This window comes from Puma concolor, chromosome B2, assembly GCF_028749965.1.
Source record: "Puma concolor isolate L17-30 chromosome B2, mPumCon1.1.hap2, whole genome shotgun sequence".
Classification (NCBI taxonomy): Eukaryota; Metazoa; Chordata; class Mammalia; order Carnivora; family Felidae; genus Puma; species Puma concolor.
The window spans coordinates 144,220,270-144,239,339 of record NC_141671.1 but is presented as its reverse complement, the minus strand read 5'-3'; the positions used below and the strand labels follow the sequence as shown (position 1 = coordinate 144,239,339).

The window sequence follows — 19,070 nt, the reverse complement described above, 5'->3', positions numbered from 1 at the left end:
GAGAGAGAGAGAGAGCATGAGTGGGGGAGGGACAGAGACAGAGAGGGAGACACAGAATCCGAAGCAGGCTCCAGGCTCCAAGCTGGCAGCACAGAGCCCGACGCGGGGCTCGAACTCACACACTGCGAGATCATGACCTGAGTCGAAGTCGGACGCTCAACCGACTGAGCCACCCAGGCGCAACTGACTTAATTTTATCTTGTAGTCAGTCTGTTGGTCTGATACCATTTAATGAAAAATCCAACTTCCCCTCACTGATTTGAAATGTCACCTTTATCACATCCTGGACTTGGACCTGTCTCTGGGCTCCCTCTCGTACCCTGGGAGTCCATCTGTACAAGTACCAAGTGACCTGGGAGCCCACCAGATAGAAAACCACTTGTACTTTATCATAAATCTTTTATTTTTACACACGAACTTTAGCATCAGCTTAATGTTTTAAAACTAAAACAATCTAAACTTTTGCATCAGGATGTAAAGTTTTGAAAAACATGTTGATTTTCATTTGAATCACCTTAAACTTACAAATAAATTCAGGGAAAACAGTGCCTTAAAAAAAATAACTTCAGTATTGAATCTGTTTATCTAGGAACATGGAATAGCAAATTTTCACTTTCCTTGAATCTTTTTTCTCACATTAAAAAAAATTGGTGTTAAAAAAAAAAAAAAAAGAAAGAAAGAGAGGGGGATTTGCAAGAAAGTTACCCTAACTGTGTAATATACCTAATATTCTAGAATACTACTCTGGTTGGCCTTTTTTAAATTCTCTACTGACAGGGGGTGGGGGAGGGTGTGGAGAATAACTGCCCGCCAACACACCAGAAGCATTCTAAAAAATGGAGTGTATGTTTTACATGCAGAAATACGATTCCATTCAAACACCTCCTATACTTTCAAGAAAAAAACACAAAGTTACTAGTGGTTTTGTTCTAAGTCAAATATTAACAGCAGAAAGACATTTCATCCATACACCTGTGAATACACAGCTTCCATGGGGATACTCAAGAGCCACTCTAGTGGATTCTGTAAATGAAGGCAGTCATGCTAAAGGGCCCGACAAGCAGACTTCATTTAAGAGAACCCCTTCCTCCCATGGTTTGAAGGGAGGGTGTTCTAGTAGGCCATATATACTCTGTGCCCTCTAAACTCTAAACTACGAGGTTTTATTTTCAGAATAAGAACTTCAAAAAGTACAGAAAGCTTGGATAGTCAGATGGCAGTAAGTACAGGCATTCATTTGTTTAATATCTCTATCAGTTCCTGAATGGGTAGGCCCCACCGTGGAATGACAGGCCAAGGGCAGCATGGTCAGGAGCATTGGTTCTGGTCAGGCTGCCGGGCTGAAATTCTGCCTCTACCTCTTTCCAGCCAGGAAACCTCAGGCTAGAATTTGAAACCAGGCAGGTGGCCTCAGATTCAGAAAGACTGATGGCAACTACATGAAGTGAACTGAAAAGAAACAGAGGGTTACAAAGTAGGACAGCAAGTGCGAGAGCTCAGCTTTGCCATGACCCTGAGACTGTAACGATAGCGAAGAAAGATTTTCATCAACAGTGAGGCAACAATCAGATGTGAACTGTTCAGAGCAAGCATCCTAAAAAAAAGACAGTTCTTTTTAGAACTACTTTGTTTAAATAAAAACACTAATTCGAAAAGATACAGGCACCCTTATGTTCAGTGCAGCATTATTTACAATAGCTGAGATACGGAAGCATCCCAAGTGTCCATCAACTGATGAATGGATAAAAGAACACACACACACACACACACACACACACACACACACACGAGAATATTACTCAGCCATAAAAAAGAATGATCTTGCCATCTGAACAACATGGATGGACCTAGAAAGTATAATGCCAAGTGAGATAAGTCAGTCAGAGAAAGACAAATACTGTATGAATTTACTCATATGTGGAATTTAAGGGAACAAAAACAACAAAAAAAAACAATGAACAGAGGGGGAAAAAATCAAACAAAAAAACCGACTCCGAAGTACAAAGAACTGATCATCACCAGAGGGGAGGTGGGGGGGGGGGGGGAGGATGGGTGCAGGAGGTAAAGGGGATCAAGAGGTCACTTACGAGGAGCACTGGAAACATACAGAATTGCTGAATCATTATACTGTACACCCGACACTAAAACAACACTTTACGCTAATTACGCTTTCATTAAAAAACAAATCAATGAAATGTTTAAAAAGTTTAATCATGGCCAAAATATATAAAACTACTTTGTGTATAAACTGCTTGGAGTAATCTATCATTTGGTTCCATATGATGATCTTAGCTCCTACCTGTGTTGTGAAATCCTTGTCGGCAAATCTAGTAACTGTTTAGCTTTGTTCTCTGTTATTTTTCCTGACATTCCCTCTTCCTGTTTCAAGGTGACTCCTGCTGATAAATCTTTCAAAACCTGGCCCACTGGAAATCTTTCCAGCTTCAATCACGGACTTCTCTGTCTCTCAGATGACCGGTACTGACCGCCAGGCTCCTCCTCTAATACCACACAGTCTGCCTCTATCTTTCTCTGAACCCACCTTCCCACGCTTTGTCCTCTGACGTCTCTGCTTTCAATCGCCAACACCCCTTGGGTCCCCCAACCACAGGCATTTGGCCAAACAACCCATCCTGCTCCTGACCCGAGGTTTCAAACCTTCTGCCTCTTCTCTTTCTTCCTGCCTTCCTTCCCTCTCTCCTGCGTGGCAAGGTCTTTATCCTCTTCCTCCCCTGCTTTTTTTTTTTTTTATGAATATTATACCTATTAATCCTAATGACAAGTATTACTATTCCCAGTATACGGACGAAGATGCAACAGTGAGGCTTCTGTGCCAGCAAGAGTGTGTTTTGTCTCCTGAGAGAGAAATGTGTATCATATCCAAGACTCTTCTATTAGATATGCCTTGGAGACTGATTTTTTTTTAATATGAAATTTATTGTCAAACTGGTTTCCATACAACACCCAGTGCTCATCCCAACAGGTGCCCTCCTCAATGCCCATCACCCACCCTCCCCTCCCTCCCACCCCCATCAACCCTCAGTTTGTTCTCAGTTTTTAAGAGTCTCTTATGGTTTGCCTTCCTCCCTCTCCGGAACTCTTTTTTTTCCCCTTCCCTTCTCCCATGGTCTTCTGTTAAGTTTCTCAAGATCCACATATGAGTGAAAACATATGGTATCTGACGTTCTCTGCCTGGCTTGTTTCACTTAGCATAATGCCCTCCAGTTCCATCCACGTTGCTGCAAATGGCAGGATTTCATTCTTCCTCATTGCCAAGTAGTATTCCATTGTATATATAAACCACAACTTCTTTATCCATTCATCAGTTGATGAACATGTAAGCGCTTTCCATAATTTGGCTACTGTTGAAAGTGCTGCTATAAACATTGGGGTACAAGTGCCCCTATGCATCAGCACTCCTGTATCCCTTGGGTCAATTCCTAGCAGTGCTATTGCTGGGTCATACCTCCCCTGCTCTTTATGGTACCAAACACCTCCCGACTCTGTCAACCACAAGATTAAGAACACCTCATTAGTTCTCTCTGCCCAGGGAGTAAATTCCAAGCTCCTTAGTCCGTCAGTCAGGACTTAACTTTTCCTTGGTCGCAACCCCATTCTCATTACTCACCACTGACCTGCTTTATCCTTCGACCTTCAGGTTCCCAAGCTTCCCTGCACTCTCGCCTCCGCTCACGCTATACTCTCTATCTGCATACAAAGCCTTCTTCCTCAGCTTCCCAAATTATGTCAAAGTCCTGGCCCATGTACGACCCCGGCCTCAGAGCCTGCTGGCCTCACATTCTACCAAAGTCAGTCTTCTACTGGAGTTATTTCATATCAGTTGCTCACTCCCTGTAGTAATTCATGGGCATAATGCCTTTTTTTTAAAAAATGTTTTGGGGCGCCTGGGTGGCGCAGTCGGTTAAGCGTCCGACTTCAGCCAGGTCACGATCTTGCGGTCCGTGAGTTCGAGCCCCGCGTCGGGCTCTGGGCTGATGGCTCAGAGCCTGGAGCCTGTTTCTGATTCTGTGTCCCCCTCTCTCTCTGCCCCTCCCCCGTTCATGCTCTGTCTCTCTCTGTCCCAAAAATAAATAAACGTTGAAAAAAAAAATTTAAAAAAAAAATGTTTTTTAATGTATTTTATTTATTTTGAGACAGCACAAGCAGTGGAGGGGCAGAGAGAGACGGAGAGAGAGAGAGAGAGAGAGACTCCCAAGTAGGCTCTGCACTGTCAGCACAGAGCCCCACTAGGACCTCTATCTAATGAACCTTGAGATCATGACTTGAGCCGGAATCAGGAGTCGGCGTTTAACCAACTGAGCCACCCATATCCCAAGGCCTGTCTTTAAAAAACAAAAACAAAAACAAAAACATTTCCCCCAAAAGATTCTCAAAATGTCTTACATAAAGTGGCAAAAACTCACAAAAAAATTTTTTTTAACTTAAAGTGGTTAATATGTTTTTTTTTAATGCTTTTGTCACTGGCTTTTCAAAAAATACATGACGTTCTTGATCATTTGTAGCAAATACGTATTATTCTTGGCAGACACCTAATCTTCATAACATTATCATTTTTTTTTTCACAAAGAAGGAAATCAGATTTCCCTTATGTTCAGTGACTTCAGTCTTTTCAAGGAAAACAACCTGCTGTGGTTGATCACAGGATGAATAATTCTCAGCACGTGACACTACCATACTCTTAAAATAGCAACACCTTCCGAGTTATAAATGCAGTTATCAGCCCACTGCAGAAAAGTTGGAAGACAGACAGGCATAGGTGGACAAAGGGGTGGGCACGTGTGTTTGATAAAGCAAGAATAGTAAAATGTTAATGGTAAAATCTAAAAGGTGAAAACATGATTATTCACTATGAAATTCATTTAACTTTTCTATGCGTGAACTTTTAACAAAATGCTGGAAAATCCAACACACAAAATTTGTTCACATAATCATTCTGCCTTCTGAATTCCAGTAGGGTGTATGCAGGGGATCCAGAGAAGGGCTGTGTCCCTCAGGGCCACTAGTGATCTCCTGTTGCCTATAAACATGGGGCCTGGCATGTAGTAAGTTCTCAATAAATTATTTGTTAATTAGCACGCTCCCAAAGCATGTTTGCCTGAATCTCTATCATGAACACATTTTAATCTGCCTTGCACTAGAACTGGCTGATATGTCTGATGCTCTCCCAGCCCCCACTCCAATGAAATTAAAATGCTTCTTGGGGCGCCTGGGTGGCGCAGTCGGTTAAGCGTCCGACTTCAGCCAGGTCACGATCTCGCGGTCCGTGAGTTCGAGCCCCGCGTCGGGCTCTGGGCTGATGGCCCAGAGCCTGGAGCCTGCTTCCGATTCTGTGTCTCCCTCTCTCTCTGCCCCTCCCCCGTTCATGCTCTGTCTCTCTCTGTCCCCAAAATAAATAAACGTTGAAAAAAAAATTAAAAAAAAAAATGCTTCTTATGGCCAGGAGCAATGTACTCAACATATTTGCTGATCTAAATTTAACAGGTACCTTATCCTCATAAGACAAGTGGAGAAATCCATTTATATTGGCCTTATGTCATGAGACATTTAAATGTATCCACTGGAAGGTTAGGTAAGTTTCTTAAGAAAGCAGACTGGCTTGTAGCTGACAGAGCCAGAAGGACCATAAAATGGAGTCACAATGGCCAGGCAGGGGTGAGTAGTGATGGGCGTTCAGGATGTGATCACCAGAGGAAAGCTGGGCATCTTCCAAATAAATAATATGGGGTAAAAAGGGGCAAGGATAAGAATACTGGTTTTTGTTTTAATGTTTATTTATTTTGAGAGAGACAGAGCACAAATGGGGTAGGGGCAGAGAGGGACAGAGACAGAATCTGAAGCAGGCTGCAGGCTCCGAGCTGTCAGCACAGAGCCTGGTGCGCAGCTTGAATTCATGAGCTGTGAGATCATGACCTGAGCTGAAGTCAGAAGCCCAACTGACTGAGCCACCCAGGTGCCCCAATACTGGTCCATTTAAGGGAGTTTTAAATCCCTTAATGAAACTGTAGGAATCTATTTCTTGTGGGTATAGCGGTTAAGATCTTAGGCTTTGAGAGCTGTCTAGGTTTGAAGCCCAGCTTTACCACGTACCAGCTGTATGAACTTGGGCAACTTACATGATCTCTCTTTGTTTCCATGCTTATACAATAGATATAATAACATGAACTTCGTCACGGGGGCTTTGAAAGGATTCAATGAAACGATGCACACAGAGCACATAACACAAAACCTGGTCCATGGTATGCGCTCAGTAGAGGTTACCTTATTACATGGCAGCTCAGCTAGAATATATAGAAAAGAATGAAGACTGGCAATTCGCTGAGTAAACGCCATGTGAATGGTTCACCTGTTAGCATGCGCTTTAGAGGAAAAGATGGGAAGTTGCATTTCCAATGGTTTCATTGCCAGATCGTGCCTCAGGGGCACATCCCCTCAGAGGGGATAACAGCCACTTAAGGTATTTTCTATTCTCACTATTGATCCGTTGGCTTCAGGTACATAAATGAAAGAGGAAGAAGACAAACCGTTCACCAAAAAGTTCAACAGCAGCTCTTAATTCTTGGGGTGCTCGGCACAAACATTTTCTGGGTGCTAGATGCCACAGCCTTCCAAGTCCAACCCCTCCTGGAACAAACAACCTGGCCACGAAGACGTGGCTTAATGACCCTGCGGCCTCTGACTTTTTTGCCTCCAATCCCAATAACCCCCGACCGCAGGCATTTGGCCAAAACAACCCGTTCTGCTCCTGAGCCAAGGCTTCAAACGCAGGGCTGCCTCTTCCTTCCTTTCTTCTGGCTTTCCTCCTTCTCTCCCTCTGCGGGGCAAGGTCTTCATCCTCTTCCTTGTCCACCCTTTATGGTACCAAACACCCCCTAACGCCGCCAACCACGTGACTGAGAACCCCTCACTGGCGCTTGCTGCCCCTGGAATAGATCATCGGTCAAGTCTCAGTGACCAGCTGTCCTAGGGGCACAGCCCCGCTGCTCCTCCTGTTCCCACCTAGCCCACGCCCTACGTCTCCACGCCCCAAGACGGCCCTCGGTGAGATACTTCACCTACAACCATCGCCTCACCTGGGGAAAAGGGTTACGTCATGAGGTTTTAAATGTTTATTTCCTCTTGCATTCAAGCTTGAATTTTACCTTATTTATGGTAGGAGAAGGAGAAGATGAAGAAGGTGGTGACTGGCTGAGACTTTCAATACAACCAATCTGAGCCAAAATATCCACCTTAAAACAAAAGAAGTGCTCAGTAAACGGGGCAAAGAAAGAGCACACCCAAGCTTCTAACTAGAAACAGCAAATTCATGGCAAGGCTAAGTTCACCACAAAATTCTAGCATGCTGCTCATTCCCAGACATTCCATGCAAAAAAGCAAAGCCCCAACTGTGTATTAGTGGGTTGTCTTCAGTGCATATTCTAGAGACTGTTGTCCTATCGCGGTATTACTAAAGCACTAAAAATAAGCAGAAGCAGCACAGAAGGAACGGAACAAATAGCATGCGGGTCATACAGCCGACGAGAAAAACCCCAGAGGAAATGCAAAGTCAAGCTGTTAAAAACGTCAAGATGCCGAGCTAGTGCTTTCAAAGCCACCAGACACGTGAGATGAGCGAAGCCACCCGGCTGACAACCAAGGAACTGCAGAGTCACGATGGAACCCAGCAAGCCCAGGTGAGAGCACAGAACCCTTGAACGCAGGAGCAAAGGTCTCCGGTGCGCACTCCTGGCTCAGTACGCAGCGTCGTTGTGGGAACACATAACAGATCCGCTCCCATGAAGCTACTCGACGCCCAAACTGGCATCGTTGTCAAGAGGACAACTGCGGAGCCCAGTGTCCAGGCTTTGAGCCCACTGTGCAACTATCCAGTAGGGAAGTCATTACCAGAACGTTCACGTGGTGCTACGAGAATGCACTTTTCACTCTCCAGGTAGGACTCTCTTGTTAAGTAAGTGGTGGTATTATTTCCATTTTATAGATACAGATAAACTTGACTTTGGAAATCAATTAATACAAAGGAGGCCATCAAGATGATCCAGTTTTCCACTTAAAACTAAAACTATTTATTTATTTATTTTATTAAAAAAAATTTTTTTTTCAATGTTTATTTATTTTTGGGACAGAGAGAGACAGAGCATGAACGGGGGAGGGGCAGGAGAGAGGGAGACACAGAATCGGAAACAGGCTCCAGGCTCCAAGCCATCAGCCCAGAGCCTGACGCGGGGCTCGAACTCCTGGACCGCGAGATCGTGACCTGGCTGAAGTCGGACGCTTAACCGACTGCACCACCCAGGCGCCCCAAAACTAAAACTATTTAAAAAAATACAAAATATATGAAGCGGTTTTCCAATCATTGGGCATCAGACAATAAAGGACCTGATCCTGCCTAGAGAGACTTTCTAAGCCACGGATTAGGGATGAAGAACCCACACAAAGACCAGTGGTCTCTGTGAATTGAGAAGACAGAACTGGCAGCCTGGAGCGGAGGGCCAAAGAGGAAAAGAGCTGCACAGAGAACCATCTGCGGACCTGGGCCCTGGGCTCATACTAGGCAGTGGACCACACGCAAGGATGAAGTGTCAATCTCTCACATCAGATGGTTCTCGCCGGCCAGAGTGGAAAACCTCACGAGTCACAGGGCATCGGGTACACTACTAAGAAGGGTTTGCCTCAGTGGACAGGCAAAAATACCCCTAGATTAAACGTTGCTCTGGTCCCACTTCAAAAAGCTTAAAAATAATGTGACAGGATTAAACTATTTCTAAGTAACTTAACTGTATACCAGAACAAGACCCAAAAATATTTATGGGAATACAAAAATATCCAGCATATAACAAGGTGAAAATCACAAGGTCTGGCTTCCAATAAAAAAAAAAAAAAAATCACCAGGCATGAAAAGCAGCAGAAAAATATGAACCATAGATAAGAGAAAGACCAATCAATCAAAGCTGACCCAGTAATGACACAGATAACAGAACTGGCAATATTTAAAGGCAAGAAAGCTTCCAGATATCGATGAGCTAGAGGAAACATTTTGAACGGGCTTCCAAAGGGTGACAGCTATAAGCCTAAAAAAGAAAAACCCACTCTGGTGGAAATACATTGAATCAATGTAAACTGCTGGGTCCACAACAATACCAAAAATAAATAAATAAATAAAGATGGGAAAACTCATTTGTCACTACTTGAGGCAGCTATTAAAACAACTTCTTACCTGGAAAACTGGGAGTTAAAGGGAAGGAACTAGATATCTATACCTAATTCCAGCAGAAATTGTTTCCCAAGGTAGCTAACTAGCTCCAACTGGTAAAGGAAAAGAGCTATTTTACAGAAGAAAGTCACCTCTCACAGTGTGGGAGAAACAGCCTGACTGATTCAGGCAAGGCTTATCATTGGTGGTAAACAAATAGGAGAATGGTTACCAGCACTGAATTAATACCAGACAGATGACCTTCTGGTCACAAGGAAACAATATAACTAGACAGTGGAAGCACAAGACTGTCATCAACTTGACCCAAGGTCATTGTGATCAATGACCAGACACTACGTCTTCTGATGCGATATAGCATGAATATAGGATATCCCTATGGTATATTCTTGTCTCAAATGTTCAGTTTGAATCCACTGAGCCTTTAGGTACAACTTCCAATTTGTAAGAAGTACAGAGGATAGAGGAAGAACTTGAAGGACACCAAAGGAACAATGTGACAAATCCAAAAGACTGGAATTCTACAGTAAAACTAAGTCAGAATAAAAAAGTAGGGATTGTGCTGGAAAGAAAGGACACATGTGAGGGACATAATGGACATAACCAGACATAACGCTTGGTCCTACACTGAACACCAGTTCATAAACGAGCTGTAAAGGACATTCTGGGGGCTGCTGGGAAAATTAAAAGTGGTCTGGATATTATGGCCGATGAAAATTTACTGAAAAGGAAAGGATCGTCAACCTTTAAAAGGTTACAAACAGGGGCGCCTGGGTGGCGCAGTCGGTTAAGCGTCCGACTTCAGCCAGGTCACGATCTCGCGGTCCGTGAGTTCGAGCCCCGCGTCAGGCTCTGGGCCGATGGCTCGGAGCCTGGAGCCTGTTTCCGATTCTGTGTCTCCCTCTCTCTCTGCCCCTCCCCCGTTCATGCTCTGTCTCTCTCTGTCCCAAAAATAAATAAACGTTGAAAAAAAAAAAATTAAAAAAAAAAAAAAAAAAAAAAGGTTACAAACAGCAGGTACTCAATGTGTCTCATCCAGGTAAGCACGTGGGTAACCATGCTCACGCAGGGAAAATAAGGTATGCACCAAGGTGTAAACGGTAGTCATGCATGGCGTGGATGTGACGTTTTTCTTTTTGCTAGCCTGAATTTTCCAATTCTCTACAGTGTTTATGTACTGCTTCTATAATGATAAAAGGTTATTTTTAAAAAAGTATTTTTAAAGAAAATAAAAACACCAGTCTGCAACCACTGACCGCAAAATGAGAAGTTCTGGTTTTGTTGTATTTCGCTGTATTTTCTTCTATATGACATCTTGAGGGGACCTGGACCAGTAAGAAGAAAACTCCTACTTCTGACAATAGGGCAAGGACTTGTGTGGGTGCTGGGATCTGACTCATTCACTGGTCTCCCAGCAAGCAGACAAGATGTGGTGTGAGAAGGACAACCTTCACTGCACATATCACAACAGCATCCATATGGGAACAGCAGGGACAAGATGCAGAGAAGGGCAATGATGCCACTGTTTCTGTGTCCTCTGAAACTAGGTTGGATACTGAGAGTGATTTAGGTCTGAGGATTAATGAAAAAGAGAACATGTCTTTCATTAAGGTTGCTTTTTTTTTTTTTTTTTGCATTTTTATAGTATTCATTTATTAGTTTCTTGATAATTTGAAACAATTTGAGAAAAATAAACTGTAGCATTTTGTAAATATAAAAATTAAGTGATATACTCCCAGTTGGTAATTGTAGGTTTGTAGTTTCTTTTTTTTTTTTTGATTTAACTTTATTTTTTATTTTTTAAAATTTACATCCAAATTAGTTAGTATATAGTGAAGCAGTGATTTCAGTAGATTCCTTAATGCCCCTTACCCATTTAGCTCATTAAGGTTGCTTTCTATCTGGCTCTCTACCAAACCAGCAAACAAGAGTACAAAGGACATACGATGGCTCGACAGAAGTCAATTCATGGTCACCGCTCTGGCTGCCCACCTGGTTCCTTACAGGAGACGCTCAATCAATACAGGTCAGAGTAGACCACTCAGTCTGAGAAGCCTGCCAGGTAAGAGGAGTCCTGAATCACGGGCTCACTGCCCTTCTTGTTGTTACCTTGGAGCAGAGACAGTGGAAGCATTCCAGGGCTCCCGTAACACCACACACGGGATTTCTCGCTGTGCCTCCCTCACATGCTCACACACTCTGTTGTCAGCTGGCCTACCCTGCCCTAACTTATCATTCCACTCTCCCCTCATACATGGTCTCCTGCTTGGAAGGGAAGATGGAAGGAAGGAATTCTGTAACTAGAAACGTCCAGGGCAAGACTTTGTCCAGGGATAAGGAACAAAAAATGAAAAGAAAGTTGCCTGCTCTGTGAAGGTTGAGGCTTATTATAGTTTTTCTTCTTTCGTTTTTGTAACTCATCTGCTTGACCAAGGTACTAAAGTCTTTACCTGACATTTTCTCCTTCATCAGATTGTAATGACTGTGTGCCAACTGTGTCAGGAAAAGGGAACAGAAAGCAAAGACTGTGATTTCTACGCCCAAGAACATTTCAATAGTTTCTGACAACAATTTAACTCTTTTTCTCAAAAGAACCTACAGGTGGTACAAAATCTCTTATGTAAAGAGCCTAGCCATTTCTACTTGGAATGTTTAAGAATTTGAAAAATTTCCTGTTTTCTTGTTTATAGCTCTTTTGCTCAGAGGAAATTACCTAATTGTAATTCATCTAATTCAGATAAACCTCGACTAACTTCACAAAACCACTGGTCAGAATGTAAAACTTGTACCTTCTTTTAAGAATGAGTCTAGATCACAAGAACCGATGAAATCCATTTGCACTAACTGCAAATGACCCAAAAAGTACAACTGGTTTAACAAGCCCTTTGTTAATTCATATTCTGAACCCACAGATGTCAATTCCAGATATTTATTTTTTAAATACAGAATGTTAAAACAGTACAATTCACATTAAGAAATGGGGACATCTGGGGGGTGCCTGAGTGGCTTGGTCGGTTAAGCATCTGACCCTTGATTTCAGCTCTGGTCATAATCTCACGGTTCGTGAAGTTGAGCCCCACATGGGGCTCTATGCTGACAGTGCAGAGAGAGATTCTCTCTCTCCCTCTCTGTGCCTCCCCTGCTTGTGCTCGCTTGCTCTCTCTCAAAATAAATAAAACATTAAAAAAAAAAAAAAAAACCACACACACACACACAAAAGAAATGGGGATATTTGTATTAGTTTAGAGAGTTTACTTACTTCGTCAGCACGAAGTCTTAAGTAATATCGGTAGCTTTATGTCCCAAATAGGATGAGGCTACGAGTAACCTCCAGATGGATCTAACAACAGTCCATGCAGGACAGGCTTAGGGACACTTGTGATGATGGGCCGTGCTAGAACAATGCTCACTGGCCCTTCACCAGAGCTGTTTTAAGGTAAAAAACAAAACGAAACAAACCCTTTGCTTCTGTCATTTGTTTCCTATTAGACGAAAGCAAACAACGACAAACCACCCTAAACAATGAATTTCATAGCATGTACTTTTTTTTTAAGCATTTTATTTTGATTTTTTTAGCGTTTATTTATGAAAGAGAGAGAGAGAGAGAGAGAGAGAGAAACAAGCAGGAGAGGGGTAGAGAGAGCAGGAGGGAGAGAGTCCCAAGCAAGCTCCATGCTCAGCATGGAGCCAGACGTGGGGCTCGGTCTCATGAACCATGAGATCATGATCTAAGCTGAAACCAAGAGTCAGATGCTTACGTGACTGAGCCACTCAGGCGCCCCTGACAGCACGTAGTTTTGGAAAGGTTCCCTAGGTGCATAAAGCTGTCTTATATAAAGCAAGGATCCGTGATCAATAAAGCATGGAAAATTAGTATCACTAGCCTAATGCAGTTTTGGGGAGAAATGTCAAGAGATCCTTTAAATAGGTGTATACAACCTTCCTTACAAAGCTCTGTAAGCAACTAAAAAGAATTCACATGGGGGTGGGGAGACAGAGAGAACCTTTCCAATAGGGTTTTGTAAAGAGGAAATCTCAATAAGAATTATGAGAAGTCTATGGCATTACAGATCTCATCTGAGGTAATGAAATAATAAGCAAACTTCATACCCATGTGACATTTTCTTTTGCTGATTTATTTTTAAATGGTCTACAAAATGGCCTTAAAATGGCCTAAGCATGGGTTTGGGGGTGGGAGGGGGGGGTGGAATGAGAAAGGGAAATGTAGTTCCAACATAAAATTACTATGGTCTTCCTTATCCCTTAACCGACAAAAAAACCCTTCATAACAAATATCATTACACTGAAAATCTCTGAATAAAAAGAGGTCATTTCCCTAAATACCCACTTAACGTTGAGCATGTGTTTAATATCCAAATGGTTAAAAGATACTTAACAATCGCAGTGGGTCTCCTGTAGGAGAACAAGCTACTTCTGACTGGGAAAACCGGTCGGTGTTAGAATGAGGGGCTATGGTGGCTCCCAGTCCCCCAGTCAATGTTGAGAACACAAACCTCCCTGGAGAGAATTCGGGTTGGACTCAGTCAATCTCATAACATTTTCCATTGTAAAATACCCTTTTAAAAAAATTGTTCATTTACTTATTTTTGAGAGAGAGAGAAAGCGTGTGTGCGTGAGAGTGCAGGGGAGGGGCAGGCAGAGAGGGAGAGACAGAATCCCAAGCAGGCTCCGCGTTGTCAGTGCCGAGCCCGACACAGGGCTCGAGCTCCTGAACCAGGGGATCATGACCTGAGCTGAAATCGAGAGTTGGATGCTTAACCGACTGAGCCGCCCAGGCGCCCCTGTAAAATACTTTTTGCTGTAGGGGCGCCTGGGTGGCGCAGTCGGTTAAGCGTCCGACTTCAGCCAGGTCACGATCTCGCGGTCCGTGAGTTCGAGCCCCGCGTCGGGCTCTGGGCTGATGGCTCGGAGCCTGGAGCCTGTTTCCGATTCTGTGTCTCCCTCTCTCTCTGCCCCTCCCCCGTTCATGCTCTGTCTCTCTCTGTCCCAAAAATAAATAAACGTTGAAAAAAAAATTTTTTTTTAAATAAAAAAAAAAAAAACTTTTTGCTGTATTGACAAATGAACCAAAAAATCACTCCCACATTTGTAGAGAACCGTATTATGGTGCAAGGCCTCAGAGAGGTTATGGGAATAGAAAAAATAAGACAAAATCTCTGCTTCTCACCAAGCTCGCAAGTTTATAATTAAGTAATATAATCTGTGATTAAGAATCACAAATAGCACAGAGGGAATCAAGAAGAGAGAATGAAAGACAAAAAAAAAAAAAAAAGAGGCTTCATAAAGGACATGATATTTGAACCTAACCTTGGGGGCTGGGCAGACTTGAAAGATGGAAGGAGTCATTCTATCATTCCTGGAGGCAAAAGCAAAAGATACAAAGAGAAGGTGGGACAGCATGGGGTCTATCTGGAGAAGGGCCAGTTTGGCTGGAGACTATCATAAGGACAAAGTAAGGATGGGGCCATGTGGAGGCATCAGACAAACATAACAGGTTGGAAAAAGTCTGGTCGCACCTCAAGTTCAGATGCTTTTCTTACACAAGTTCCCTACCATGCATTGTTCAGTGTCCACCTGTCCCACTCTGACAGGGTAGTGGCTACCTGCTCGACGGATCTCTCTCGATGCGCAGAAGGGGTCACTTGGTTCAGGAGGCGATGGGGGAGCCCCTACAGTTTCTTGAGCAAAGAACCGAAACACTTAATCATCTTATCGTAGAGGCAGTGGTGTGTAAGATACTGTCATGAACAATTATTAAATCTCTATCAAGTACTACATTACACACTTGAGAAGCAGCTCTCCATTTACTCATTCCTACAATCGTACGAGGCTTCCCAGATGAGGAAATGGAGGCATGGAAGGGAAGAAACTTACCTAAGTCTCACGGAAGTATGAGGCCTGGGATTAAAAGCGAGGGTTTTTCCTGCCCTTGCCCATCTAAAGGATGCAGGGCCCTCCCGTCAGTAACTGTGGCTGCCAACGGCACTCGGCTAGGGTGTTATGGAAGAAGGGCAGTAGGAGCATGTCAGAGAAAGGAAATGGGAAAGGGAGAAAGAGAAACTACTTCTGTGGGGAAATGAGCGATTGTGCTCATGCTCTGAGACACAGAAGGGATAGGCGAACAGAGACGTTCAACAAGAAGCCGGAAAATGAGCAAACTGAAGAGAAAATTCGAGACTGGAGACAGGCATAGGGGAACATCCACGTGGCAGGAGAGGGAGAGGTTGGAAGAAACCAGGGCAGATGCATGAGAACACCCCTGGAAAAGGGAAGAGGTGAGAAAAGAGGCAAAGAATTTATTAAATGTCTTCCGTGTATGAAACCACTTTCTACAAGGGGCCTAATCCTGCAATTCCGGAAGCCACAGCTCACACCGCGTCACATTCAGGTCTGGTGGCAAGGCTCTGGTGCTTCCCACTACGCCACCCCACCCTGGGGACGGTGCTGGTGGCAGGGGATGAGGAACCCGGCAACAGGAAGACAGATTCATGGGGAACTGGGAGGCGGTGTGGTAAAGACAGAAGCAGTTCATCCCAGGGATGTGGATCTTGCCAGTTTTTCAAGATAGAAAAATAAACCTCTCAAGTCAAAGGCTTCAGATGAAACATCTAGTTTCACAGAACTTTTAATTCACGTGTAATCCCTATTGTTCTTCTTCAGAAAGTACAGGGGCGTCTGGGTGGCTCTGTAGGTTAAGCGTCTGACTCTTGATTTCAGCTCAGGTCGTGATCTCACAGTTCGTGGGTTCAAGCCCCACGTTGGGCTCTGCGCTGACTCGCGCAGAGCCTGCTTGGGATTCTCTCTCCCTCTCTGCCCCTCCCCCTCAAAACAAATAATAATAAAAAAAACTTAAAAAATTAAGTACAAAACTTCCCATTAATTTCTCAAAAGTAAATACTCCACAGAAGCAGCCACCTCCGAGGTTTGTAAAGATCTATAGTGAGAAGCTTCTCAGAATCAAAGCAATGGTGTAACTGAAACACTGATCACTGGGTGAAAACCAAGACTGGGGCGACTGTCCCCACACGTCTCTGAATGGCGGCTGGTGGCCCAGCTGCCACATGAAACGCTCTTGCAGCTGGAAAATACCAGATAAGTCCCTAGTAACAAAACTAGTATGAACCACTAGAAACTATTCTCCTTTTCTAAAGGTACTGCAATAGTGGTCCTCATCCACCTTAAGATCTGTATTAGAGTAAGAAAACAATGAGAATTCGATTCATTTCCTGGTTATGCTTCAATAAATGTTCTACACACAATTTGCATCTGTGGTGTGTGCGTCCTCAAGCACGGGAAAGATAACGTTACTGATGTGCTTTTAAAAAAGAATCAGATGTGGGGCGCCTGGGTGGCTCAGTCGGTTAAGCGGCCGACCTCGGCTCAGGTCACGATCTTGCGGTTCGTGAGTTTGAGCCCCACGCCGGGCTCTGTGCTGACTGCTCGGAGCCTGGAGCTGCTTCAGACTGTGTGTCTCCCTCTCTCTCTGCTCCTCCCCCACTCACACTCTGTCTCTCTCTCAAAAATAAATCAACTTTATAAAAAAAAAAAAGAAATTGTTTAAAAAACAACAGACGTCCACACCTGTACATCTAAACCCACACTCGTGCTTCCCACCACGTGGCCGCTCTGGGCTCTGCCTGGCCAGGTCCCTATGGTCAGACGTGTGTGTCCCCACGTCCTCATGTTGGACCTCGCACGGTGAATCTGCAGCCCACGTGGCTGAGTCCCAAGAGGAGCTCTAGAAGTAAACTCAGAACTGCTGGGGCACAGAGTAGATGCATTTTAAATATTAATGCATGTTACCAAACTGTCTTCCAAAAGGCTTCGTTAATGTATCCTTCCCCCACCTTTGCAGCAGAATGCCTATCGGCATATTCCTTTCCTCACATGGGGTATTAAAACATTTTAATTCTCTGCTAATTTAATAGCAGACACTAAAAATGAGTATTTTCCTATATTTATTGGCTGTTTGTACTACTTTTCCAATGAAAAATCTGTTCCCACCCTTTGCTCATTTTTTTTTCTCCTGAGCTGTTCATCTATTTCTATAGATTTGCAAGAATTCTTTGTATGTTAACAGAATTAGCCGGTTTCTGTAGTATGTGGGCAATATTTTTCTAGTTTAGTATTACTTTTTTACTTAAATGCATCCATTCTTTCCTTAACGGCTGCAAGACACTGTGCTGTCTTGCCATATTCCAAGGTTATGGAAAAAATGTCATTGATATTCTCTCCAAGTACTTAAAAAATAAACACCTTTACCGTTTTCCAAGCTAAATTGTCCCAACACATTTAAAGAATACTGCATCATATTCCTCTGACATTTCCAATCCTAGTCTATACCACAACCAACAACTGGACTATGTTTTACAGATAAGGGATCCCCCCCATGAACTAGTAAAGGGAGAAAAAGATCACAGTGGGTCATTGTGATAAAAGTACCCTGTTCTCTCCTCTACACCAGTGACTGCATGACCTCTGCAGCTGCTCAGTAAGCAGCTAGAACCAGAAGGTACCTCAAGCACCCTGAAATGAGGAGTTTTAAGAAAAACCCAAGGAAGTGCTTTTTACATGTTAAATTACAAATTTATGAACTAATTACTCTGACATGTAGGACAGGTTAAGAATACAAAGTCAAGGAAGGGTCAGACAGATTAAAAAATAGCAGGCTCAAAATAAGCTATTCAAGGAGATCTGCAGACAGATAGAACCTTTTAGAGAGATTAAAAAAAAAAAAAAAAAGATACACGATTTAGAGGAAAGATACAACAGTCAGAAAGTTGGATAACCAGGAGCTAAATGCAGGGCTTTAATCTGCATGTGTGGGAAGAAAGCCAAATTTCAAATCATCGGTGCCGAGGACAGCAGACAGAGGCTGGTTCGGAAGTGAACGGTGTGCGGAGGGGACAGGGGGCGTGCCCTGCACGGCCTGACCGGGGGACAGAGAGAGCCGGCGCCTCTGACATACTTGTCCTCCAAATAAGACTGACCTCTGGGAGAGAACACAGTGCCAGAGTAATTAGAAAATCCCAAGAGGCACATCCCTGGGACAAAAACAGTATTTTCTCATTGACATCCAGAAAATGAAAGAATGAGTAAACGCGACAGCAAAAGTTTTAAAAGCTATTAATTGATAATGGCTGCCTGGTTTCTTGGTCAGGACAGTTTTCATGGTATGTATGAACATCATCACCATTTTGGCCTATTTAAGTTATTTTCCTATCCCAGATAACCGAAAGCATAGACGGTTATTAAAAATATTTTTACTTGATTTAAATTAAATCCAAATGCTCAGTTAATTATGGTCATGCTTGCTTTATTTTGTTACTTCTAGTTTCAGTTCACTTTTTCTTTGCTTTCAAAGGATCTGGCTAGATTTAGTATGTCCGAACGGATTAGTAAAATCCAACTTCGAAAAGGTGGTTATATTTTCTTCTAAATAACCTGGAAGAAAAAACATTTATACTTATGCTAATCCGTCTGTATTGCTACATTTAAACACCGAGGAAGCTATTTCACAACAGGACAAGACTGGAGCCTGACTGCAACTTTGTGTGCAGAGTGCTTCAGCCTATCCTGAGATAATGGTTGATGTAGGTCCTTGAATTAAAATAAGACGAACTGGGATGCCTGGGTGGCTCAGTATGTTGAGCATCCGACTCTGATCTCGGCTCAGTCATGGTCTTGCGGTTTGTGTGTCTGGGCCCCACGTCCAGCTCTGCACTGACAGCAAGGAGCCTGCTTGGGATATTCTCTCTCTCTCTCTCTCTCTCTCTCTCTCTCTCTCTCTCTCTCTCTCTCAACACTAAAAAAATTTAAAAAA

The 19,070-nt window shown here is 43.4% G+C and overlaps 1 protein-coding gene across 2 annotated transcripts in view; it reads right to left on the bottom strand.

Moving 5' to 3' along the window:
* Positions 1-19,070, bottom strand: part of SNX9 (sorting nexin 9) — a 127,678-nt gene that overhangs the window by 43,376 nt on the left and 65,232 nt on the right. Inside the window, exon 5 of one of the 2 annotated variants that reach the window (XM_086708232.1) lies at positions 7,161-7,247. The exons of the other annotated variant lie outside the window; for it this stretch is intronic. Within the exon in view, the coding sequence (XP_086564358.1) occupies positions 7,161-7,247 (87 nt within the window). The remainder of the gene's footprint in view (positions 1-7,160; positions 7,248-19,070) is intronic. 2 annotated transcript variants of the gene reach the window in all.